This window comes from Ahaetulla prasina, chromosome 6 (genome assembly GCF_028640845.1).
Source record: "Ahaetulla prasina isolate Xishuangbanna chromosome 6, ASM2864084v1, whole genome shotgun sequence".
NCBI classification, from domain to species: Eukaryota; Metazoa; Chordata; class Lepidosauria; order Squamata; family Colubridae; genus Ahaetulla; species Ahaetulla prasina.
In genome coordinates, this window is record NC_080544.1 from 51,625,195 (window position 1) to 51,652,666 (window position 27,472).

The 27,472-nt window shown below is 48.1% G+C and overlaps 1 protein-coding gene across 10 annotated transcripts in view; it reads left to right on the top strand.

Annotated features, from left to right (window-relative positions):
- Positions 1 to 27,472, top strand: part of ABLIM1 (actin binding LIM protein 1) — a 239,446-nt gene that overhangs the window by 33,983 nt on the left and 177,991 nt on the right. For 9 of the 10 annotated variants that reach the window (XM_058188302.1, XM_058188295.1, XM_058188292.1 and 6 more), the window contains exon 1: positions 19,146 to 19,291. The exons of the other annotated variant lie outside the window; for it this stretch is intronic. In XM_058188302.1, the coding sequence (XP_058044285.1) occupies positions 19,219 to 19,291 (73 nt within the window). In that variant the 5' untranslated portion in view covers positions 19,146 to 19,218. Of the gene's footprint in view, positions 1 to 19,145; positions 19,292 to 27,472 lie in introns of those variants that run through there. 10 annotated transcript variants of the gene reach the window in all.

Below are 27,472 nucleotides of genomic sequence, written 5' to 3' on the forward strand. Positions count from 1 at the left end.
CCAATCATCAGAGGTTGTTTTGTTTGTTTTTTACTTTTAAAAGCCTCTTTTCTTCAGCCAAAAAAGGGCTTTTAAAAGAAAAAAAACCCTCTAATGATTGCGTGGCTGGGATCCTCAGAGGAGCATTTTAAAAACTTTTTTCCTCTGGCCCACCCAATCCCCCCCTCCTCACTTACTTAATTAAGCAAGCTCCTTTCGGGCTCGCTTTCCTTCGGCGTCTCCAATCAGTTACATTGTCTGGAAGGCAGAATCAGTTGCAGCTAATGTAATTGATTGGAGTTTCCCAGGAACTCTGGGAGTTGAAGTCCACAAATCTGCCTGGAATCCATTGCTCAGATAACTGCTTTGCTGGCTGAGGAACTCTGGGAGTTGAAGTCCACAAACCTTAAAGTTATAAGGTTGGGGACCCCGATCTAAAAAATATAAATAAAATAATAAAATATTTGTGCAGCTTTCTAAGATTTGGTGTGTTTTTGTAGTGTTACACTCTAACTACAGAAACACAAAGAATCTCACAAAGCTGTATGTGGCATTTTGTGTGTGTGAGTCTGTTGTGTTGTGTGTGTGTAAAGTGTGAAACTTGGTTTTTGAGCTTTTTGTGGCTTTGTGAGGTTCCTGCTTGTTGCAGGGGCCCTTTTGGGTGAAGTGCAGTTGCTTTTACATTGTGTGTGAGTCAGTTGTGTTGTGTTGTGTAAAGTGTGAAACTTGGTTTTGAGCTTTTGTGGCTTTGTGAGGTTCCTGCTTGTTGCAGGGCCCTTTTAGGTGAAGTGCAGTTGCTTTTACATTGTGTGTGTGTAAAGTGTGAAACTTGGTTTTTGGTACCTCTTATTGTTTTGTATACTTTATTATTTTTATTATTTATTGTTATTGGCCGGACCTACCCAGTCACATGATGGTCAAGCTATTCTCACCCAGTCACATGATGGTCAAGCTATTCTCACCCAGTCACATGATGGTCAAGCTATTCTCACCCAGTCACATGATGGTCAAGCTATTCTCACCCAGTCACATGATGGTCAAGCTATTCTCACCCAGTCACATGATGGTCAAGCTATTCTCACCCAGTCACATGATGGTCAAGCTATTCTCACCCAGTCACATGATGGTCAAGCTATTCTCACCCAGTCACATGATGGTCAAGCTATTCTCACCCAGTCACATGATGGTCAAGCTATTCTCACCCAGTCACATGATGGTCAAGCTATTCTCACCCAGTCACATGATGGTCAAGCTATTCTCACCCAGTCACATGATGGTCAAGCTATTCTCACCCAGTCACATGATGGTCAAGCTATTCTCACCCAGTCACATGATGGTCAAGCTATTCTCACCCAGTCACATGATGGTCAAGCTATTCTCACCCAGTCACATGATGGTCAAGCTATTCTCACCCAGTCACATGATGGTCAAGCTATTCTCACCCAGTCACATGATGGTCAAGCTATTCTCACCCAGTCACATGATGGTCAAGCTATTCTCACCCAGTCACATGATGGTCAAGCTATTCTCACCCAGTCACATGATGGTCAAGCTATTCTCACCCAGTCACATGATGGTCAAGCTATTCTCACCCAGTCACATGATGGTCAAGCTATTCTCACCCAGTCACATGATGGTCAAGCTATTCTCACCCAGTCACATGATGGTCAAGCTATTCTCACCCAGTCACATGATGGTCAAGCTATTCTCACCCAGTCACATGATGGTCAAGCTATTCTCACCCAGTCACATGATGGTCAAGCTATTCTCACCCAGTCACATGATGGTCAAGCTATTCTCACCCAGTCACATGATGGTCAAGCTATTCTCACCCAGTCACATGATGGTCAAGCTATTCTCACCCAGTCACATGATGGTCAAGCTATTCTCACCCAGTCACATGATGGTCAAGCTATTCTCACCCAGTCACATGATGGTCAAGCTATTCTCACCCAGTCACATGATGGTCAAGCTATTCTCACCCAGTCACATGATGGTCAAGCTATTCTCACCCAGTCACATGATGGTCAAGCTATTCTCACCCAGTCACATGATGGTCAAGCTATTCTCACCCAGTCACATGATGGTCAAGCTATTCTCACCCAGTCACATGATGGTCAAGCTATTCTCACCCAGCAAAGAGTCCGTCAGAGGCCTTCCTTTTTTCCTTTTATTTACATAGATACATGTCCTGGCCACGTCTACCCACGGGCCTGCCAAGTTTCTGGAGATAACGAGGAAATTATAGATAAGGCCAGAATTACTCACGAATATATTCTTTCCTCCATTGAAATAGTTAGCTCGCGCCAATTCATTAGCTCGCGCCAACTCATTACTTTGTCCAAGACAAAAAACCAGGAAGTCCCGCCTCCTATTTATAGTCTCTGCAGATGTCACTGCATGACAATTATGACTTGGCTTTGTCCCAACTCTTCCGCTGCTGCGCACGGCGATTACGTCTACGTGACCTTGCATCGCTCCAAAACTGTTCTTGGGGCGTTGCCAAACCAGAAGGAGGCTCCATGGAATCAGGCTGTGCCGGGCCCTCCCCATCCCTTTGAGTGGGTGCCAGGGAGGGAAAGGGCTCAAGAGAAGCAGGGCTGGCCAGGTCTTCTCCCTCACTTTCTGAATCATCCGAGTCCAGGAGTCCGGGTCCAGGAACCTGGGTCACAACACTATCCCTCACCGCAGGGCCCTTCCCCCGGGGCTGACGATCGGGATGCGGTCGGGCTGGGTTCTGCTCATGGAAGGCCTGCACCAGGTCAGGGGCATGAACGCCGGAGGCATCTACCCAGGAGAAATCAGTCCCGTATCCCTTCCACGCGATCAAATATTGGAAACGACCCTTCAGCCAGCGGGAGTCTCGTACGCTGTGGACTTCGTATTCCTCCGATCCGTCCTCGGTGACAGTGACGGGTGCTGTTGGGCACCGAAGGGGACTCGGTGTGGCCTCAGGAACCAGAAGGGACCGGTGAAAAACGGGGTGGATCCGCATGGATCGTGGCAGGGTCAGTCGGTAGGCTACCGGGTTGATGACTGCCTCGACAGGGAACGGGCCGATGAATCGGTGGTCCAACTTCTTTACCGGGCGGTCGGACGGGAGGTGTTTGGTGGAGAGCCACACCGGGTCTCCAACTGCCAGCGGGGGCGTTGCCCGTCGGGAGCGGTCGGCGGACCGTTTGTAATCCTCCTTTGCCCGATTCAGCTGCTGACGTACCAACTGTTGGACCGCATGCAATTCCGTCAGGAAGGTCTGCGTTTCGGGAACAGGAGAGTCCGGTGGTGCCAGAGGGAAGAGCGCGGATGGTACCCCACATTGGCAAAGAACGGGGTCATCTGAGTAGAGGTGTGCTGAGAGTTGTTAAAAGCAAACTCCGCCAGGGACAGGTAGTCGGCCCAGTTGTCCTGTTGCTGGTTGATGAAGCAACGGAGATACTGTTCCAGTATACCGATGACCTTCTCTGTACCCCCGTCGGTCTCCGGATGGTGCGATGACGACAGACACCTGCACCTCCAACGCGCCATCAGGCTCTTCCAGAAGCGGGCTGTGAACTGAACTCCGCGGTCTGAAACCACCCTGTCCGGTAGACCATGGAGGCGGAAGATGTGCTGCAGAAAGAGGCGGGCGTTTTGCGGCTGTGGGCAGTCCGCGGCATGGGATGAAGTGTGCCATCTTGGTGAGCATGTCCACCACCACCAGCACCGTGGTGAACCCAGAGGACGGCGGCAGGTCTGTCAGGAAGTCCATAGAGATCGCCCCCCAGGGTCTGTCGGGTGTCGGCAAGGGCTGGAGGAGCCCGGGAGGGGCCCCCGTGGCGGCCTTGGCTTGCCGGCACGGTACGCAGGATGTCACATAGGCATGTATATCATGCCGCACTCGGGGCCACCAAAAGGTCCGTGTCACCAGGTGGAGGGTCTTGAAGAACCCAAAATGTCCTGCTGCAGGGTTGTCGTGGCACTGGGTCATGACGAGGGCTCGGAGTGGTCCTGTGGGCACATATAATCGCCCCCGAAACTTGAGTAAGTCCTCCTCCAAGGTCCAAGGAGACGCGGGGCCCACCTCCGCTCTCCTTTGCTGCGACCAGGCGTCCTGGCGCTGCGCCTCTCGCACCTGGGCCCGCAAGTCCACTGGCTCCCGTGCTGCGGCCAAGGCTTCTGCCGGCAGCACTGTCCGTGGAGGAAGGGGGTCCTTGGCGCAGAGGTACTCTGGCTTGCGGGACAGGGCATCGCCCTCCGGTTGTGACCGCTGGGAATGTAGGTCACGGAAGTTGAACCGGGCAAAACAACGACCACCGGATCTGCCGCTGGTTCAACTTCCGAGCTGTGGTGAGGTGCTCGAGATTCCGATGGTCCGCTCGACCTCCACCTGATGTCGGGCCCTCCAGATGGTGTCGCCAAGCCTCGAATGCAGCCTTGATAGCCAGCAACTCTTTTTCCCAGATAGTGTAGTTGCGCCGGAAGGATTGAGTTTCCGGGAGTAGTAAGCGCAGGGAAAAGTGTGCCACCATTCGTCGGAGCCTGTAGCAGCACCGCTCCCAGAGCCACATTGACGCGTCTGTTTCCACCACAAAAGGCCGGAGCGGGTCGGGATGCCTCAGGACGGGTTCCGTGACGAAGGCTTTCTTGAGGGCTGTGAATGCTTCTTGCTGCGGGGACCCCACCGAATGCAACCTTCTTCCTGAGGAGCTGGGTAAGTGGAGCTGTCAGTGTGGCAAAGCCCGGGATGAAGGTCCGTAGTAGTTGGCGGCCCAGCAGGCGCTGAACATCCTTCACCCGACGAGGGCTTCCCAGCTACACAAAGCTTCTACTTTACATGGGTCCATGGCTATGCCCTCGGGCGAGATGATATGCCCGAGGAATTCTATGGAAGTCCGGAAGAAGACGCATTTCTCCAGCCGCATTGAGTTGTTGCTCCATAGCGTTGCAGAACCAGACCGGCGTGTCGAAGGTGGCTTTCCTGGACCGGGAGTAAATCAGGATGTCGTCAGGTAGATAACCACGAACCGATCCAACATGTCTCGGAACACGTCGTTCATGAAGTGCTGAAAACGGCGGAGCATTGGTCAACCCAAATGGCATGACAGTGTATTCGTAGTGTCCGTATCGGGTGCGAATGCCATCTTCCATTCGCCTCCTTCTCGCATCCGCACCAGGTTGTAGGCCCCGGAGATCGAGCTTGGTGAAGATCGTGGCCTCCCGCAACCTTTCCAGTAGCTCCGGGATGAGCGGCAGGGGTAGCGATTCCGCACCGTAATGGCGTTTAGCCGGTAATCACAGCATAGGCGCAAGTCCCTGTCTTCTTCTTCACAAGAGGACCGGGGCCGAGAGAGGGACTTTGAAGGCGGATGAACCCTCGGGCCAGGTTTTTGTCCAGGAAGTCCACCTCCTTCTCGCTGAACACGTCGGGGAAGTCCGTCAGCTCAGGAGGCAAGGTGATGGCAGCGGTGGGGACGTTCTGGCCGGCACAGGTGTGGCGGATGTGATCGACGCACTGCAGACTCGGGAAAGAGCTGGTGTTCCGCGACCAGGCCACCTGAGGATCGTGGGTCCGAAGCCAGGCCAACCCAAGGACCAAGGGAAAATGAAGGTCCGCCGTGACATAAAACTGGATCGCCTCCTTATGGTCCCCAATAACCAGGCGCAAAGGCTGGGTGGCAAATTTAATGGGGCCGGACACCAGTTCTCGCCCATCAATTGTGTTTGCAAGTCAAGGACTACCTGTGTTAGAATTATTCGTATGCACCTGTTTAGAGTAATGCGATTGCCTTACCTATTGGCTGTTCTTCCCAGTTATCTTATAGAAGTTCCTGTGCTTGAAAAGTTCCACTGATAATCACCATCAGATGCTTATTTATTCCCCATTTAAACATACCAGTTAGATTCCGAGATATGGACCGTTCTCTAGATCGGTTGGAAACATCAGCGAGGAATGGATTAATTCCATCTACCAATAGATTGACTGAGTCTGCAATTTGCTTAGCCACACCCTCCTATAGCTCCCCAGTTTCAGGCTCAGTCGATCTTTGGACTAGGCATGTTTTTCTGAAGTTAATCCTTTAGGGTTATCTTTTACACCGATTTGAAAAAAGAAAGGAAAGTTTATTTTATTCCAGCATCTAAGGCTTTGCCTCTAATCGCTGAGGGCCGCGTAGACGGTACAGGACTGCTGGCTGGCAGATCCTTTGGGCAGCGCTCACGAGTCTAGCTCCGAAACGCTGACCCGCGGATTGGAGACTTTCACCCCTCCTTTTGTTTTTCGGCTGTAGGATCGCAGCAGAGGGATGGACGGCGCGCACAAGTGGCAGCTCCACAGCGCAAGCCATTTTTTAGCGCAAAGAGTTATTCTGCACTATTTTCATTCATTTGGGAAGCTGGAGAGCCACCAGGGAATGGCAAACAGCTCTTCTTTTGCCACTTCTCTTCCAGACCTGAGGGCAGTGTTGGGAATCGGATTTGCTGCCTTTGGGAAAAATCTCTGGTGATCTCTTTGCCTAAGGAAATTGGCAGGGTGATACTTTACAATGTAGTTCCCACAGTACAGGCACAATCCCCTTGGCGCCCGGTTCCGCTCCTGGGCTGTCAGGCGAGGTCTGGCCGCTCCCAACTCCATGGGCTCTTCCGCAGCGGTTACAAAACGTGGGCGACCCTGGGTGCTGGTGGTGCAGGAAGTGGGGTGCAGATGTCGACAGCGGGTCCCGGGGGGTGTGACGGGACGGTTGCCGTTGCAGACGGGCATCGAGGCGGAGACAAAGGGGCACCAAGTTGTCGAGGGTCCGCGGCGCCTCCACGCGGGCCAGCTCGTCTTGCAATTCCTCTGAGAGTCCCTCCTGGAAAGCGGCCCCCAGCGCTGCATCATCCCAGTCAGAGTCCTGGCACAAAAGACGAATTCCGGCGATGTACCCCTGCAGGGGGCGTTTCCCTTGACTGAGTTCCTTAAGGCGCCTGGTTGCCGTCAGCATTCGAACGGGGTCCTCATACATGGTGCGAGGTGCTGCCAAAACGCTGTTGGTCCGCCAGCAGGGGCTGTCCTGGAGCAAGAGGGGCGTGGCCCATCGAGCAGCCGAGCCGGAAAGAAGGTTAATCACGAAGGCCACCTTAGCCCGGTCATCTGGGAAATCCTCTGGCCTCATAGCCATGTAGAGCTGGCACTGTCCCAAGAAGGTCGGGAACATCTCAGGCTGCCCAGAAAACTTATCCGGCACGGTTATCGGGCACTTGCGACGAGGAGGAGGAGTGGGAGGATGGGGGGGGGCTGCAGGCACATTCCTGGCAGCAAGTTGGCCTGCCAAGTGAGCCACTTGCTGCTGGAGCTGTTGATTAGCTGCTCTAACTGCTGCTGTACCTGCTGCTGATCCATCTTTGGTGGAAGATGTTTTAGTCAGGTCTCGGACAAAATGTTCTGTTTCCCTTCCCCCAATACTCCCAGCAAAGAGTCCGTCAGAGGCCTTCCTTTTTTTTCCTTTTATTTACATAGATACATGTCCTGGCCACGTCTACCCACGGGCCTGCCAAGTTTCTGGAGATAACGAGGAAATTATAGATAAGGCCAGAATTACTCACGAATATATTCTTCCCTCCATTGAAATAGTTAGCTCGCGCCAATTCATTAGCTCGCGCCAACTCATTACTTTGTCCAAGACAAAAAACCAGGAAGTCCCGCCTCCTTCTCGCATCCGCACCAGGTTGTAGGCCCCGGAGATCGAGCTTGGTGAAGATCGTGGCCTCCGCAACCTCTCCAGTAGCTCCGGGATGAGCGGCAGGGGTAGCGATTCCGCACCGTAATGGCGTTTGGCGGTAATCACAGCATAGGCGCAAGTCCCTGTCTTCTTCTTCACAAGAGGACCGGGGCCGAGAGAGGGACTTTGAAGGCCGGATGAACCCTCGGGCCAGGTTTTTGTCCAGGAAGTCCCTGAGGGCGGCCAACTCGGGCTCCGACATGGAATACAGGCGTCCCACAGGCAGTGGTGCGTTGGGCAGAAGGTCCACGGGGCAATCGTAGGGCCGATGCGGGGGTAGTCGGTCCGCCTCCTTCTCGCTGAACACGTCGGCGAAGTCCGTCAGCTCAGGAGGCAAGGTGATGGCAGCGGTGGGGACGTTCTGGCCGGCACAGGTGTGGCGGATGTGATCGACGCACTGCAGACTCGGGAAAGAGATGGCGTTCCGCGACCAGGCCACCTGAGGATCGTGGGTCCGAAGCCAGGCCATCCCAAGGACCACGGGAAAATGAAGGTCCGCCGTGACATAAAACTGGATCGCCTCCTCATGGTCCCCAATAGCCAGGCGCAAAGGCTGGGTGGCAAATTTAATGGGGCCGGACACCAGTTCTCGCCCATCAATTGTCTCTACCCGCATCGGAGGGTCCACCGGAACCACGGGAGCCGCAAACTGGGTCACAAAGGCCTGGTCCATAAAGTTTGTTGTGGCCCCTGAGTCCACCAGCGCATGCGCCTGGAGCCCGTCCGACTGGTTCCCCAACCATATCCGTGTGTCCAGAATCAGATGCCGAGGGGCCCCGTGGCGGTCTTGGCTTGCCGGCACGGTACGCAGGATGTCACGTAGGCATGTATATCATGCCGCACTGGGCCACCAAAGGTCCGTGTCACCAGGTGGAGGGTCTTGAAGAACCCAAAATGTCCTGCTGCAGGGTTGTCGTGGCACTGGGTCATGACGAGGGCTCGGAGTGGTCCTGTGGGCACATATAATCGCCCGAAACTTGAGTAAGTCCTCCTCCAAGGTCCAAGGAGGCGTGGGGCCCACCTCCGCTCTCCTTTGCTGCGACCAGGCGTCCTGGCGCTGCGCCCCTCGCACCTGGGCCCGCAAGTCCACTGGCTCCCGTGCTGCGGCCAAGGCTTCTGCCGGCAGCACTGTCCGTGGAGGGAGGGGGTCCTTGGCGCAGAGGTACTCTGGCTTGCGGGGCAGGGCATCCGGCCTCCGGGTGTGGCGGGTGGGAATGGAGGTCACGGAAGTTGAACCGGGCAAAAAACAACGACCACCGGATCTGCCGCTGGTTCAACTTCCGAGCTGTGGTGAGGTGCTCGAGATTCCGATGGTCGTTCGGACCTCCACCTGATGTCGGGCCCCCTCCAGATGGTGTCGCCAAGCCTCGAATGCAGCCTTGATAGCCAGCAACTCTTTTTCCCAGATAGTGTAGTTGCGCTCGGAAGGGTTGAGTTTCCGGGAGTAGTAAGCGCAGGGAAAAGTGTGCCACCATTCGTCGGAGCCTGTAGCAGCACCGCTCCCAGAGCCACATTGGACGCGTCTGTTTCCACCACAAAAGGCCGGAGCGGGTCGGGATGCCTCAGGACGGGTTCCGTGTGAAGGCTTTCTTGAGGGCTGTGAATGCTTCTTGCTGCGGGGACCCCACCGAACGCAACCTTCTTCCTGAGGAGCTGGGTAAGTGGAGCTGTCAGTGTGGCAAAGCCGGGATGAAGGTCCGCCGTGACATAAAACTGGATCGCCTCCTCATGGTCCCCAATAGCCAGGCGCAAAGGCTGGGTGGCGAATTTAATGGGGCGGACACCAGTTCTCGCCCATCAATTGTCTCTACCCGCATCGGAGGGTCCACGGAACCACGGGACCGCAAACTGGGTCACAAAGGCCTGGTCCATAAAGTTTGTTGTGGCCCTGAGTCCACCAGCGCATGCGCCTGGAGCCCGTCCGACTGGTTCCCCAACCATATCCGTGTGTCCAGAATCAGATGCCGAGGGGCCCCGTGGCGGTCTTGGCTTGCCGGCACGGTACGCAGGATGTCACGTAGGCATGTATATCATGCCGCACTGGGCCACCAAAGGTCCGTGTCACCAGGTGGAGGTCTTGAAGAACCCAAAATGTCCTGCTGCAGGGTTGTCGTGGCACTGGGTCATGGCGAGGGCTCGGAGTGGTCCTGTGGGCACATATAATCGCCCCGAAACTTGAGTAAGTCCTCCTCCAAGGTCCAAGGAGGCGTGGGGCCCACCTCCGCTCTCCTTTGCTGCGACCAGGCGTCCTGGCGCTGCGCCTCGCACCTGGGCCCGCAAGTCCACTGGCTCCCGTGCTGCGGCCAAGGCTTCTGCCGGCAGCACTGTCCGTGGAGGAAGGGGTCCTTGGCGCAGAGGTACTCTGGCTTGCGGGACAGGGCATCCGCCCTCCGGTTGTGACCGCTGGGAATGTAGGTCACGGAAGTTGAACCGGGCAAAAACAACGACCACCGGATCTGCCGCTGGTTCAACTTCCGAGCTGTGGTGAGGTGCTCGAGATTCCGATGGTCCGTTCGGACCTCCACCTGATGTCGGGCCCCTCCAGATGGTGTAATCCTTGCTTCATAAGGCCAAGATTTCTTCCGGATTGGGGCTCAGTCAAATCCTCAAAGGAAGGGATGGAATCTTTGGATCCCACAGACCCTTTATTCATGGAGCCCACTGTTGAAACAGAGGAGGTTCCAGCCCCAAAATGTTTCTGGATATTGTGCAGAGGCAGTGGGCCTCTCCTTGATCAGGGCCTGATCCAAGTGAGTTGGATAGGTGATTTTACAATATAGGGTCAAACCTTTCCAGTAGCTCCGGGATGAGCGGCAGGGGTAGCGATTCCGCACCGTAATGGCGTTTAGCCGGCGGTAATCACAGCATAGGCGCAAGTCCCTGTCTTCTTCTTCACAAGAGGACCGGGGCCGAGAGAGGGACTTTGAAGGCGGATGAACCCTCGGGCCAGGTTTTTGTCCAGGAAGTCCCTGAGGCGGCCAACTCGGGCTCCGACATGGAATACAGGCGTCCCACAGGCAGTGGTGCGTTGGGCAGAAGGTCCACGGGCAATCGTGGGGCCGATGCGGGGTAGTCGGTCCGCCTCCTTCTCGCTGAACACGTCGGCGAAGTCCGTCAGCTCAGGAGGCAAGGTGATGGCAGCGGTGGGGCGTTCTGGCCGGCACAGGTGTGGCGGATGTGATCGACGCACTGCAGACTCGGGAAAGAGATGGCGTTCGCGACCAGGCCACCTGAGGATCGTGGGTCCGAAGCCAGGCCATCCCAAGGACCACAGGAAAATGAAGGTCCGCCGTGACATAAAACTGGATCGCCTCCTCATGGTCCCCAATAGCCAGGCGCAAAGGCTGGGTGGCGAATTTAATGGGGCGGACACCAGTTCTCGCCCATCAATTGTCTCTACCCGCATCGGAGGGTCCACGGAACCACGGGACCGCAAACTGGGTCACAAAGGCCTGGTCCATAAAGTTTGTTGTGGCCCTGAGTCCACCAGCGCATGCGCCTGGAGCCCGTCCGACTGGTTCCCCAACCATATCCGTGTGTCCAGAATCAGATGCCGAGGGGCCCAGAGTCTACTTCCATAGCGTCCAGTGGGGGCTTAATGCGTGCCCGACCTAGGGTTTCCCAGGTCGGGCCTGCTCCGTTCCGATTGGTCACGCTGTGATTCGGGGACGGCGTCGTGCCCCACCGCTTTCTGGGGCAAGAAGCAGCGAAGTGGCCGGGCTCCCCACAGTACAGGCACAATCCCCCTTGGCGCCTCCGGTTCCGCTCCTGGGCTGTCGGGCGAGGTCTGGCCACTCCCAACTCCATGGGCTCTTCCGCAGCGGTTACAAAACGTGGGGCGACCCGGGGTGCTGGTGGTGCAGGAAGTGGGGGTGCAGATGTCGACGGCGGGTCCCGGGGGGTGCGACGGGACGGTCGCCGTTGCAGACGGGCATCGAGGCGGAGACAAAGGGGCACCAAGTTGTCGAGGGTCCGCGGCGCCTCCACGCGGGCCAGCTCGTCTTGCAATTCCTCTGAGAGTCCCTCCTGGAACGCGTCCACCAGCGCTGCATCATTCCAGTCAGAGTCCTGGCACAAAAGACGAAATTCGGCGATGTACTCCTGCAGGGGGCGTTTCCCTTGACTGAGTTCCTTAAGGCGCCTGGTTGCCGTCAGCATTCGAACGGGGTCCTCATACATGGTGCGCAGGTGCTGCCAAAAACGCTGTTGGTCCGCCAGCAGGGGGCTGTCCTGGAGCAAGAGGGGCGTGGCCCATCGAGCAGCCGAGCCGGAAAGAAGGTTAATCACGAAGGCCACCTTAGCCCAGTCGTCTGGGAAATCCTCTGGCCTCATAGCCATGTAGAGCTGGCACTGTCCCAAAAAGGTCGGGAACATCTCAGGCTGCCCAGAAAACTTATCCGGTACGGTTATCGGGCACTGCGGCGAGGAGGAGGTGGGAGGATGGGGGGCTGCAGGCACATTCCTGGCAGCAAGTTGGCCTGCCAAGTGAGCCACTTGCTGCTGGAGCTGTTGATTAGCTGCTTGTAGCTGCTCTAACTGCTGCTGTACCTGCTGCTGATCCATCTTTGGTAGAAGATGTTTTAGTCAGGTCTTGGACAAAATGTTCTGTTTCCCTTCCCCCAATACTCCCAGCAAAGAGTCCGTCAGAGGCCTTCCTTTTTTTTCCCTTTTATTTACATAGATACATGTCCTGGCCACGTCTACCCACGGGCCTGCCAAGTTTCTGGAGATAACGAGGAAATTATAGATAAGGCCAGAATTACTCACGAATATATTCTTCCCTCCATTGAAATAGTTAGCTCGCGCCAATTCATTAGCTCGCGCCAACTCATTACTTTGTCCAAGACAAAAAACCAGGAAGTCCCGCCTCCTATTTATAGTCTCTGCAGATGTCACTGCATGACAATTATGACTTGGCTTTGTCCCAACTCTTCCGCTGCTGCGCGCACGGCGACACGTCGTGACCTTGCATCGCTCCAAAACTGTTCTTGGGGCATTGCCAAATCAGAAGGAGGCTCCATGGAATCAGGCTGTGCCGGCCCCTCCCCATCCCTTTGAGTGGGTGCCAGGGAGGGAAAGGGCTCAAGAGAAGCAGGGCTGGCCAGGTCTTCTCCCTCACTTTCTGAATCATCCGAGTCCAGGAGTCCGGGTCCAGGAACCTGGGTCACAACAGAAGTATCATCATTTTCCCAGAAAACAGTCTTCCAAAGATGAAGAAAGGAGACATAAGGCAATGGAAAGAGCTATTCAGAAAGCTCAACAGGAGGCAGGGAAAAAAGCTAAAATGCCTCAGATTCTGGAACAGTCTTCCTCTATTCAGGCTTCCTGTGCTCTCCTCCAGCACAATGATCCCCTTGAAGGGACATCAGCTGCAAATTGGTCTCTTGATGGAGCAATGGTTGTACCCCTGGAGCAGCCTGACCACAGAGATCTGCTGTTTGGCATGGCAAAGGAACAGGTGGTTACCTGAGAACAACCTGTTAGGCAGGGGAGCTCCTGGTTGAGACCACCTTTACGCCCATGGCCACAGGCTTGAGACAAGGTGTCTCTGGAGAATCAGATTCTGACATCGTTGAGGGCTTTTATTTCCAATGCCATTAAACAAGGCATCACTGAGTGTCTCAAACAAAGAGCAGGATCAAGGGTTTCTGCCTCTCCCAGGGCACAGGAGGATGAATTAAATCTAGCCTATTCACAGTCTTCTTCCAGTCAAGCGTCTCTCTCAGGGAATGAGATTCAGCATGATTTTGATATGTCTGATGATAAAGGCCTTTTGCCTGACCAGCCGGCTTTTCTGGGTCTTTTCCATCCCCAGATGTTTTAATCCTTGCTTCATAAGGCCAAGATTTCTTCCGGATTGGGGCTCAGTCAAATCCCTCAAAGGGAAGGGATGGAATCTTTGGATCCCACAGACCCTTTATTCATGGAGCCCACTGTTGAAACAGAGGAGGTTCCAGCCCCCAAAATGTTTCGGATATTGTGCAGAGGCAGTGGGCCTCTCCTTGATCAGGGCCTGATCCAAGTGAGTTGGATAGGTGATTTTACAATATAGGGTCAAACCTTTCCACAGCTCTTCAAGTTCCCTCTATTGATAGTCTGGTGGTGTCACTGGCTTCTCAGTCTGTCATTACAGGTCCTCCTGAGAAACTTCTTTGACCTGAGGATAAGAGAGCAGAACAGTCACTGGTCAAAGGCCATCTGGCTTCAGCATGGGCAGTTAACGCTTCGTCAGTGGCCTCATTTTTTACTAGGGCTTCTTTATTGTGGTTGAAACAGTTGCAGCACCAATTGCCAGCTGAGGACACTAGGTCACAGCAGGATTTTAACAAGATAATTGCGGCTATTGAATTTTCTGCTGATACCACATTGAATGCCTCCAGATTTGCGGTGAAGGCCATCGGTTCTTCCATTAAAATCAGGTGTCTCATCTGGCTGAGACAATGACAAGCTGATGCCAGAAACAAATGGCGATTGGCATCTGCCCCATATAATGGGGACAAATTGTTTGGTAATGCCCTGGAGCTCTTCTAGTTGAAACTAGGGAGAAACACAAAGTTTTGCCCGGATTGGATTGCTGACCGGGTCCTTATTTCTGTCCTCAGCCCTTTTGAGGGACGGACAATGGTTTTGGAGGGCTGTGGTCACAAGGTTCATATTCCTCCAGACACAGTCCTTATCAGGACAGGCAGAACAGACAAAGCCTCAAATATCCCCCCAGAAGGTCCTTTAGGGGCAGAAGGGGTAGACCCTTCCAGTACTATAAGTAGTGGTCCTTCAGATTCTCCCATAGGTGGTAGTTGGCATTGTTTGTCAGCCAGTGGAAAGTCACCGCCACTGACAGTTGGTTTAGGGAGACCAGCAGGTTGGGTTTAGTTCTGGAATTTTTGTCCAGTCCCCCAGTATGTTTATTAGTTGTCCTACCCTCCAGATGGTTAATCATGGAAACGGCCATCAGTCGTCTTTTAGATATTCAGACCATTCAACCTGTTCCCCAGGACCAATTCGGCTGAGGGTTTTATTCCCGTTTGTTTGTTATGAGAAAATCTTCAGGGGGATGGAGGCCCATTTTGGACTTAAAGTCCCTGAACCGTCACATCATCTATAGACGGTTTAAAATGCAATCTCTCCAGACTATCTTGGAGACCATTGAGAGACTTCCTTAGACTTCTTTACATCCATGGATTTGACAGAGGCTTATCTCCATGTCCCCATCCATCCAGATTTCAAACAATTTCTCCGCTTCCATTATGCACGGAAGCATTTCCAGTATCAGGCCTTGCCCTTTGGGCTGTTGTCCGCCCACAGAGTCTTCACTAAATTGATGGCAGCTTTGGCTGGCTACCTTAGAACCCTTTCAATACGGGTTCAATTCTACCTGGAGGATATTCTTATACAGTCCAGGTCTGAGGCTCTGGCACGGCGAGACCAGCATTATGTAGGTGTTTCAGGTCCATGGATTTTCTATCAATCGTGCCAAAACCCACTTGGAACCTTCCACAAGGTTACTTCATCTTGGGACAGTCATTGATACAGTAGAGTTTAGGGTTTTTCTTTTCCAGGACAGACAGGTTAGTCTGAGGGAGTTGACATTACAGGTCTCAACGTACAGTTTCCCTTCTTTTGCTCTCTCAGCTCTTAGGAAAAATGATTTCAGCCATTGCTGTCACACCTTGGGTTCGCCTCCACAGCAGGGATCTGCAGTGGTTCTTACTTCCCTTTCAAAGATTAGGCACCAGCACCTCCTCCAATAAGGTCAGGGTGCCATCGGAGGTTCTCCACTTGTTCAGCTGGTGGGATTCCGAGGCCATCACTAAGGGAAGCAGATTTAGGGAACCTTATTGCTTGGTCCTCACCACAGACTCTAGCCTCTGGGGTTGGGGTGCCCACCTAAGGACTCAAATGGTTCAAGGAAAGTGGACCCAGACAGATTTGACTCACAGCATAAATTGGTTGGAGCTCTTTGCTACTCACCTGGTCCTCCAAGCTCTCAAGGATATAGTGGTCGGCAAGGACATTCTGATTTTGACATACAATGTGGCCACCAAGCTCATGTAAACTGCCTAGGGGGTACCCAATCCAAGGCACTGATGGCCGAGTCCAAATGACTAGAACTTTGGGCGGAGGCCCATCTTCCTTCAATGTGAGCAGATCATATCTCAGGGGCAGCAAATGTGCAAGTGGACTGGCTCAGCCGAGCTTCAGTCGACCATGCAGAGTGGCGCCTGCATCCGTCCCTGTTCCAACTACTTGCAGACTGGTTCGGTCTTCCGACGGTCAACCTATTTGCTTCACAGGACAATTATCGGGTCCTGAGATTTTTTACCAGATTTCAAACACCGACCGCAGAAGCAGTGATTGACCTTTGCAGTCCATGGCCACCCGGCCTTTTGTATGCCTTTCCTTCTCTTCCACTGATCCCCAGAGTCATAAGGAGGATGCTTGAAGAGGAGGCGGAGTTACTTCTTCCAGTTCCGCATTGGCCCAGGCAGCCATGGTTTGCAGATCTAGTGGCCTTGTCAGTGGCTTGGCCCTGGCAGCTCTCTCAGCACAAGGTGACTCTCAGCCAGGGAGTGCTGGTCCATCTGGACCCCCAGTGGTTCCAGCTAACCACCTGGCGCTTGAGCGGTGCCTGTTGAGTGGGGAAAATATTTCTTCCAGGGACATTACGACCTTCCAGGGACATTACGACCATCTCGCAGAGACTCTACTACTCATATTTATGATGCTGTCTGGCATGCCTTTTGCCATTGGTGTGCAGGGCTTAGTTTCCACTGGGGCTTCCATAGCTAACATTTTGGACTTCTTGCAGGAAGGGTTAGACAGGAGTTTGGTTCCCAATACTCTCCAGTGACAGGTTTCTGCCCTGTCTTTGGTTTTGACATGTGGGTGGAAGGACACTTTATCTCAACACCTGGTGATTAGACAGTTCCTCTAGTAGGTGCCACAAATTTTTGACCTCCGGTAGTGCACAGATTCACCACATGGATCCTGACCAGGGTTTTGAATTTCCTTTCGGGGCTCCCTTTGAGCCGTTGAGGGATTCCCGTCTTCGACTGTTATAAGGTAGCATTTCTGGTGGCTATAACTTCAGCCAGATGCATTTCTGAGCTAGCTGCCCTATCCATTAGACAAGACCTCTGTGTTTTTCACTCGGATAGAGTGGTACTATGTTTAGATCCCACTTTTATACCAAAGATTAATACATGGTTCCACAGGGTGCAGGAAATAGTTTTACCCAATTTTTGTCCTGCTCCAGTCCACCACTTGGAACGTTGGTGGCACAAGTTAGATGTACGGAGGGCTCTCCATCTCTACATGAAGAGAACCACTTCCATAAAGAAGATTTCTTTCCAACTCAGTTCCATGGGGTCTAAGGTCATCCTCCACTATAGGGAGATGGATCAAAGCATGTATCGCCATTGCGAATGAGGCTCTGGTGTTGCTGGTCCCTAGACGTATTATAGCCCATTCTACTTGAAGCGTGGCTACCTCAGCTGCTTGGGCTATGCAGGCCTCATTAGAGGAAGTCTGCAGGGCTGCTACCTGAGCGTTCCCCTCTCCTTTTATCTGCCATTACAAGTTAGATGCTTACGCTTCAGCAGAGGCTGTCTTTGGCAGGAGGGTTTTGCAGAGAGTTTTTATGGGGGGGGGGACAATCTAGACTGGACAGGACTTCCAACTTTGGTATGTCCCATTCCTGGCTGATGTTTCCAACCGATCTGGAGAAGGGGCGTTTGACTTACCTGACACGCTCCTCCTCAGCAAGTTGAAAACATCAGCCAGCCCCGCCCAGTTTGCATCCGGTCCGGGGCCCTGGGAGGGATGTTTGTGTTTTATTCACAGATTCACACGCCTGTCTGCATCATCGCCTTTGTCAGAAACTGGGGAACTACAGGAGGCTGTGCTAAGCAAATTGCAGACTCAGTCCATCTATTGGTAGACGGAGTTAACTCATTCTGGCTGATGTTTCCAGCTCGCTGAGAAGGAGTGTGTCAGGTAAGTCCAACGTCCCTTCTGTCACTCTTGAGTTCTTGTTCATTGGAGAAAAGAACAGGCATATCAATCTGACTAATATATTGACACAATTAAAACGTACAAGCTGTTTGATCTGGTGTCTGTCTTGTATAAATACTAGGAGCTGCCAGACTTTCTATCTATACCCTGTAGAAGAGTCTTTTGCCTGCTTCAGTTTTCATATTCTTTTATCGTGTTACAGATCTGGAGTTAGAAGACAACTTGAAATTCAAGTTGGTCATGGTCTGTCCTTGATACCTATTAATATTTACCAGCATGGGATATTAATTAGGAGACTGGCAAGCATTCCAAAAAATTCAAGGTACACAAGGAAAAAAATATGAGAGATGTCAAATGTGCTTCTTAATAGCGAAGCAAACCATTAAATGCTATGGTTTGCTTCAACAGTAAGTAAAATAGTAAAGAACATCTGCTTGTTTTTTAACTAGAGGGTAATCTTTTAGGTCTAGGTGAGTATGAATTTGGAAAGCGATTATAGTCTTTTTGCAGATAGGATCAATGAATTCTTTTCACATTAACATCAAAATTTTCCTTTTAATCTTTTTTGTCCCTGAATAATGCTGAGATATTTCAGGTACTCTGCTCTTTTGTTTAGTCTCACCATTATTTTCTGTGTAGAAGTTAATATGAGCATGTGAAGTGCAGTGAGTAGAATGATAATGGGATGTCACTTGGATGTGAAATTGGAAGTAGATACAGGGGCACAATATGCACATAAAGCTGGGTTGCAAAACATCCATAATGGTGTTCTGCACAACAGTAATAGCTGAGAAAGATAATTATCTTTGTTTGTTTGTTTTTATTTGATAACCTGATAAATTTGATAACTAATATCAGTCAGGCTTGGTCCAAACCAGTACTAGAATTAAAGCTTCACAAACAGTGATTCAAGGAAATAGTTCTTCATATGCTAATTTTATTTCAAGAAGCACTGTTAATGAAGAAATCCAGCAAAGGGTTTAAGATGCAAGCCTTACAATCTTAAATTTCTTTCTCTCGTGTGCGTTTTGCAGTAGACTAAGAGAGTCCCACTTCTGGGTGGCAAGCAATGTTGACCCTTGTGAACTGTTATTGTAATGGACCAATTAGGTCTTGGGTGCTTTTCTTCCAAACTTGCCTGATCTATCTATCTTTCACAAATCCCCTTACTATTGCTTAAAGAAGTCCAGAATCACTAATACTGGCTTTCTTAGTGCTTATGTTGCAACCTGCAAAAAGCTCCCTCCTTCTACAGGTACTCTGAGTCAGAATGCAGGATGACTAAGGTAAGATTTGTAAAGAGTAAAATGCTTTCTATTCTTTAAGAATTGCAGTATATGGGAGCAGCAGCACACCCTGCTTGACATGGCCACTCCTCCCTTGTTCTGAACACTTGCCAAGTGGTTGAGAGAGAAGAGCCAGAAGGAGAACAGCCACTTCGAGGGACTAGTTGTTCCTTTTTGCACTTGGAGAAAATTGTAGCTTTTTTATGTTGGGGAAATATTGCAGCTGGAGAAAACAAATGGCGTTACAAATACACCACAATTCTGCAAGCAGCCAAGGTCTGTCCGGAGCAGCTCTGCTATGTAAACGGCTTGCGATCTGGCATATTATTTGTATTGTATCCAGGATGTTGTTTTTCAAGCAGGAAGCTGATTAGGAAAGTTTTGCTAGACTGACGAGAGCGTATGAGTTGTTCTGTCACTAAACTATTAGTATTGAATCAGACTGTGCAGAAAAAAAAATGCTGTTGTTTAAAAATGGAGATCTGGGTTCCATATGGTATAGCCTTATCAGGATAAGAGATGATAGGGAGATAGAAAGACAGATAGATTGAACTTGATAGAGCTCATTCATGCATTTGATGTGTTTGATTCACTTTTCAAAAAATTATGCTGTTGGGATGACTAAGAAAGACAAGCAATTTAGCTTGATAAATTTTATTTTGCACCAACTTGTTGCTGAAGGAATTGAATACATTTTCAGAACATATTGAATCCATAGTTGAAAAAGGAATTCACTCTGTGCTTATTTAAATATAGATCACCTACATAAAGAAATCGACATGTCTTTTTTGCTTTAATGCACTAATCAATCTGTTTAGCAAAAACAGGAGGAATGTTTTGCACTTACTATAGTATAAAGATAGTACAAATCACATATATTTTGCAGCCTTTGCATTGGCTCTGTATATAGTTCACTTTGCTTATGAATTTATAAATTAACCACTGCTCAGTTTAAAACTTCAGTTTCCAGGAATACTTTTTAAAAATGTGTGGGTTTAGGGATACAAGGATAACAAAAATAGAAATGGAATTTATATTTATATAAATGTTTATTCCCCGAGATAAGAATTCTTTCCTTGGTAGTGTTGGTATGGAATTTTTATGCATAGATCATGGAGATTTGTATGATGATCCTTGGGCAGATTGTTTTTGAGGAACAGGTGTGTCCAACCTGTTCATTTTTTCTCTTTAATGTCATGTTGAGAAATGCATTTGTTTAGGCATGATGTTAATGATGACAATCGCTTGACATGTACATGCTTGTTAGAGAAATGCCTACCGCAGCCTTTTACAAGTGGCAAGTTTGGAAAAAGTCTTTACAGATAAATTGTGTATTTGTGATATCTTTGACAAGAGCTAAACCACACACAGGATCATATTAATTGAATTAAAAGGTTTTTATTGAAACAGAACTAGCCAAACCAGTGTGGTGGACCTCATTATTCAGAGACTGCCTTTAATGCAATATTATTAAAATAATTCTTGACAACTCTTATGTAAACTCACCTTGTGTTCTCACATCTGATGGGAGTTGGTCCATACCATTCAACAATAATTGCTTCTCGTTGAGGGTTCTCTTGGCTTTTTTTGTTGCATTGTCCTTGAAAAACATTAAACTTTTATTTATTATCTACAATGCATATCAGTAATGTGTTGCAATATAGATAAGTGCCAACACATGCACTAGAAGCAGTCCTTGGTATGTTGTCTTTTGCTACCCTTCCCCCTCCTACCTTTAGTGATGCATGTTCTTATGGATATATGAATGGATGCATGTGTGCTAGAATGTTAAGAAATTACAAATAGGCTTCATAACTTTAACTTCAGGCTCCAAAATTTGGTTGCTTTTGACTGAAATGGCCTAAAAATATTATATGAATATACAGATGAAATCTACTTCAGGCTTTATTTTCACTTCTTTGTGGAAAATATGGTTACATCTACATTTCTTATATTAGAGGGTTACCTTAGGAAAGAATAATTTTTCTTTAAGCTTGGTAAGATTTTTCTCACTATGATTGAAGAAGGGTCATTAGTGTATTATACTTTTTTAGGTTAATGCTTATTGATAGTTTAAAAAACTAACTGGGTGAATGTCATTATATTACATCTTCTCATAAATGTGAAATTAGTGTCACACACTTAGTTAATGATTGTGACTGCAGTTTTCCATAGAGATCAACCAGTTCTAGAAATGTTGTTACTAAATAAGAAGTAGGGAAAGGAGTTCAGTATCTATGGAAACAGCGTAGGGTATGTATGGTGAAAATTCCAAGTTGATCACGGTTAGAGGAAAATGTAAAATATCTACCCTTAATGTCCTAGAGAACCAGTGCCAGTCAGAGCAGTAGTGAAATAGTCCTGATGCACTTATCTTGTTAGGTTATATTTAATATTTCTTCTAATCAATCTCCCCATCCCTTCATTGCCATCTTTGTAAACAACATACAACACTGCATCCAGATATCCTTTAAAAAAATTAAGAACACTCTAGGGGGTCATGTCAAAGGAAAGCAACAAATGATTGTAAGACTGACTTCATAGGACGATAGTGACTGAATTTTGAATGTGTAGTTTCAGCCTACTTTGAGATGAATTGGTTTTAAGATTGTAATGGGAGTTGGGTTTATCAGAAACCTTTTGCTCCCATTTCTACCTTAAAACCAATGTATAATGCCAAAAGCTAATAAAAAAGATAAAAGAGAGAGAAAGTTTTAAGATTGTAAATTGGACTGGAGTATCTCACTCCACCCCACCCCCTCAACAAAAGTCACAAATATACAGCTGAAAAGGGCTGCCATATCCCTAATCGGTATTTAAATGCCCTTTTGTGGACTTCTCCTTGTGGGAAGTTGAGAAGTTGAGTTGGTAGCTAAGAACCCCAGCATAATCCTTTACATAGTATCACCGCCTCGGCTACCTGGAATCTAATAGCATGATTAGAAGTAAGGATTGTTTTGGAGTTTTATGCAATACTTTCCAGCATGTAAATTTCCTATTTAAATATTCATTAAAAGTGGAGATAAACTATAAGACGTTAAAAGCTAAAATTAGTCAGAAGGGAGTTCGCAAGGGAGATACCTGCAGAGATATTTGATTACTCACCTGCTCCAGATATCAGCCCCATGTAAATCTTAATTATTAGTTTAGAATGAAATATTTTGCATGCAGGTGCTAACTGTCCATCTTTAAAGAAGATAAACTTTAAGATAAACTCCACTTTATGTTGGGCAGTTGTTAAAACAATATGAGAAATTTGTTTCAAGCTAAGGATGATGAAAAAAGATTATGTGCATTAAATTATTTTAAACTAGGAGCTTACATAGATGTAGTTAGACGTTCTCCATGATGGTGTATTCTTAAATTATTTTTTCAACTTTTCTAATGATAACACTTATCAACCATTCATCTTGCTGCTGGTTGTCTTTTTTTTTTCTTTCCACTCACTTCCTCCCACTTTTCCCAGCATTAGATTTTTTTCTCTGATTATGCAGAGTATTAGCATAATGTATCTGAAGTAAAATAATTTGAGTTTGGTCATTTGTGCCTAAAGTGAGAACTCTGGGTTCATTTTTTTTAGTTATCTATCAGTTTGTTTTCTTGTCTGTCAATGGTATAGTGGGAAGTCTTTTCCAATATCAAAGGTCAAAGAAATCAGTACTCTTTTATCCTGCTTCTTTAGGGACTAACTTTTCCCATAGATTGTCATAGGGAATGCCATGCTTTGTATGATTCTGAACTTTATAAGTATAAATATATTACAACATTTGAATATTTTTTTTCAAGGCCTTCATGGCTGCTCTAGTCAAGTGTTAGTCTGTCGCATATTTCTTTACTGCTTGTTCTTTTACTGTTGATAGATGTCAGGGGAAAGTAACCAGAACAATCTGTGAATAGTTCCAAACAAGCTTTATTCTGTTTTTATTTTATTCTTTGTTCTTAGATCAGAGTTCCTAAACCATTCCGACTTTGCGGATCAGCAAGGGGGTCAAGGGGATGGTTCCGTATGAGTAGCCGGCAAGTGTGTGTATACACACACACAGCTCCACTTGCATGCATGTTTGTCTGGTGTTTCCACAGCCCGGTTGCAAACAGCTCATGGCCCTCTAGTGGGCCATGGCCCAGAGGTTGAGGATCCCTGTCTTAGATTGTTTGCTGTTGTCCTTGCCAGAACTAGCTCTCACAGATTCTCTCAATTACACTTTATAATGACTAGTGCAACTATGTTCTGCCCAGAATTAGTTAATCATAATCATGTATAATACTGTTTATTGAAACAGCAAGCTACATTTACAATATTTAAGAAAGCATAGATGAATACATTGGAAGATGAATCCTGTTCTGAGTGGAACAAAAGATTTGTGATCAAATACAAGGAACAGACCAATTTACTTGTCTTGAACTCTACGCCTAAGACCTAGAGAAGTTTAGATCTCATTTGGCAATGTTGTATTTTAAAGTGATTAAATAATAAAGCTTTGTTGTGCTTTCTATTATTGAATAGAATTATATAACTGACATAGTTACTAGCTCTCACCAGCTGAATGGCTTTTCAACTGCAAATCACCAAATATGCTATACTGTAGTGCAGCTGCCTTGCAAATAATGAGCGCTTCAAATTAATTGTATTCACAGAAAATAGTATCAGGAATTTCTTCTTTGTAAACAAAAATGTGGGTAACTTGAACAAATCACATATGAAAATATAACTAATAATTAAGCAGCCAGCAGATGTAAAGACAGAGAATCTTTTGGCATCAGATACTGGTTGTCCTACGTACACACACACACACACAGAGGGGTGAGGGGATATTATTAAAATACAAACTGGTAAACTTTTCCTTTGTCCTATTCTGAATTATTCTTCTATTTCTACTATCATCTCATTTTTTAAAATATCCAGAGTGTTATGGAATTGTGAATCGGATGTGAATGAGACTTCAATATTAAATAGATACTGAATCTAGTACTAATTTACTGACATTATATTGTAAAAAGGGTTTTATATGTTCCAAATGTTTTTGCTGTGTGTTGACTATAAATGGATATGTGTGGAGTGATATTTGAAAAGTTGTGGGTTTTTGTTGAAGTCTCAGTACCACACAACTGTGCTTGGTTTGGTACTTATTGGCACTTTTCAATGATCTGTGTGTACAGTTTCAATGCCATGAGCTGCAAACCTTTTCATTGGCTCCCTGGTTTTCCGAGGAGCTGAGGGAGATGAAACGCTGGAAAAGACGCCTAGAGAGTGTGTGGAGGCCCAGCCGTTCTGAAGCTGACTGAACACTAGTTAGGTCTTATATTCAGACCTACTTAGTGGCATTGAGGGAGGCCAAGCAGGCCTATGTTTCTACCCTCGTTGCGTCGGCAGATAACCGCCCGGCCTCCCTGTTTAGGGTGACTCGCTCTCTCCTTCATCAGGAGGGGCGCAATGATCCCTTACAGGGTTGTGCTGAGGATTTTAGCAAGTATCTGTACAATAAAATCGCTCAGCTCCGGGATGGTTAGGACCAAAATTGGGTAGTTTCAGGCGAGGTGACGGAGGCTAGTCTTGTTGAGACCATCTGGGAGGAGTTTGATCCTGTGGCTCCTGAGGACATGGACAGGTTGCTGGCACAGCTGAAGGTTATTCGTCTGCCCTGGTCCTCCTAGATCTCTCAGCGGCTTGTGATACCTTCGACCATGGTATCCTGCTGCAACGGTTGGGGAGTTTAGGAGTGGGAGGCACCGTTTTTCGGTGGTTCTCGTCCTATCTCTACGACCGATCGCAGACGGTGTTGGCAGGGGGGCAGAGATCGACCGCAAGGCGCCTCCTGTGTGGGATGCCACAGGGCTCGGTCCGCTCACCTCTCCTGTTCAACATCTACATGAAGCCGCTGGGTGAGGTCATCAGTGGTTTTGGGGTGAGTTATCAACTGTACGCGGATGACACCCAGCTGTACATTTCCACCCCTGACCACCCCAATAAAGCTGTTGAAGTGTTGTCTCGGTGTTTGGAGGCTGTGCGGATCTGGATGGGGAGAAACAGGCTCAAGCTCAACCCCTCCAAGACTGAGTGGCTGTGGATGCCAGCATCCCGGTACAGTCAGCTGCAACCGCTGCTGACTGTTGGGGGCGAATCATTGGCCCCAATGGAGAGGGTGCGCAATCTGGGCATTCTCCTGGATGGATGGTTGTCTTTTGAAGATCATTTGGCGACCGTCTCCAGGAGAGCTTTTTACCAGGTACGCCTAGTTCACCAGTTGCACCCCTTTCTAGACCAGGATTCCCTATGCACGGTCACTCATGCCCTTGTCACTTCTCGCCTGGACTACTGCAATGCTTTCTACATGGGGCTCCCCTTGAGGAGCACCCGGAGGCTCCAGTTGGTCCAGAATGCAGCTGCGCGGGTGATAGAAGGAGCCACTCGTGGCTCTCATATAACACCTCTTCTACTCAAGCTGCACTGGCGCCTGTGGTCTTCCGGGTGCACTTCAAGGTGTTGGTTATCACCTTTAAAGGCTCCATAGCTTAGGACCGGGATATCTCCGGGACTGCCTTCTGTTACCATTTGCCTCCCACCGACCGGTGCGCGCCAATAGAGAGGGTCTCCTCAGGGTGCCGTCAGCCAAACAATGTCGGCTGGCGACCCCCAGGGAGAGAGCCTTCTCTGTGGGGCACCTACCCTCTGGAATGAGCTTCCTCCTGAACTTCGTCAACTTCCGGACCTTTCGCTGCGAGCTGAAGACGTATTTATTCTTCCGAGCAGGACTGGCATAAAACGAGTTTTAAATTGGATTTTAAATCGGGTTTTATATTATGTATTTTATAATTTAAATTATTGGCCATATAGAATAAGTTTTTTAAATTGATTTTATTGTATTGTATTGTACTGTATTTTATCTGGCTGTTAATCGCCCTGAGTCCTTCGGGAGAAGGGCGGTATAAAAATTAAATTATTATTATTATTATTATTATTATTATTATTATTATTATTATTATTATTATTATTATTATTATTATTATTATTATTATTGTGTTCGGTGTAATTCACACACTGGGTTATGTAACTATGTAGAACTCTGTTCAGAAACTTTTATATTTTACGGAAAACACAGCAATACTATACTTATCCTTCAGTTTTGTGTTTATTGAGGTTCTACATTTCTAATGTCTTGCTCAAGGACCCAAGAACAACACAAGGAGTTATTTCCATATACTTTCTTTATTGTTGTTTACCTATAGACAAAAAACTTACCAGAATAAAACACTTTTCTGAATAACTACTAGATATACCCCTGTATATCTAGTAGGTGGAGGGGGCTATTCACCTTCACCCTTTTCCTGCATACCAAAGATTCCAAGCTAAGTTGTCTCTTGGTCTTGGTGAAGAGGCGCATCCTCCTGCAACTCTGGACTACATTCCACTACACTAAAGATGATTCAACATTTAAGTGCCTTGGTAGCCAGTGGTCTGATATTTTCCATTGCTTTTTATCATCGTCCCTGATCCTGCTCTCCTGATCTCCCATTGGATGTAAAATATATGTTCTCTTTAACAAGGCTGATGTATTCTTTTATAAGACTGAGATACTCTGGATATAATCGAAAAGATTTATATAGCACCCTAAAAATGGGTTCTGCAGCAGCCAAACTTCATTACTTCCAATTCATATTTATGCTCCAATTTGTGATTCAGTAATCACAAATTTCTTTTTTTCTTTCTAGGATTTCTTTATTGGACATTGGCAGTATCTTCATATTGTCTTAGCAAAGGGATCATTATGAACCTCACAGATCTTAGCAGCTATCCTGACTTGAATATTACCCTTATAAAACATTCATAGGCTCATGATCTTTTAAGACTAATTATCACCTTCAAAATTGTATTATTGAGTACTGTTTTAATCCTATACAGACTGCCCTCTGGAATGGCATCCTCCAGATGATCCTTGCATTTCCCATCCTGATGACATGCAGAAAGTCACTGGTAGCCAGACTGTTCTCCCAGATCTTGGGGTAGTGTTCTGGTTAAATCCCTGAAGGACGTTGTGTTTATTATAGATGGTTTGTCTTCTGAATGAATATATAATCTTTTTCTTTATTTGTTATTTTTCTCTTGTTTTTAAATGTAAACTGTTCAAAGTCATTTGGAAATTTACAGCCTTTATATTGAATGAATGAATGAATGCATGCATGCATGCCAAGAGAATTTGGCACTGGAGTAATTGAGAGCTTTTCTTTGGAGGATTATTTTCTTGGTATTTTATGATCCCTAAGAAGGATTGCAGTTGAGATTTATACTCTACCTTCATTGCCTTAATTATTTTTTGAGACTTTCTTACTTGAGGATAATACCAGTTCTTTCCATCTTCCCTGGTAAGTTCTTGGCAGCTCATTTCAATAACAACAAAGATTCAATCAGAAGAAAACAATTTTTAAATAAGATGTACTGAAAGAGAATAGGCTAGGATTACA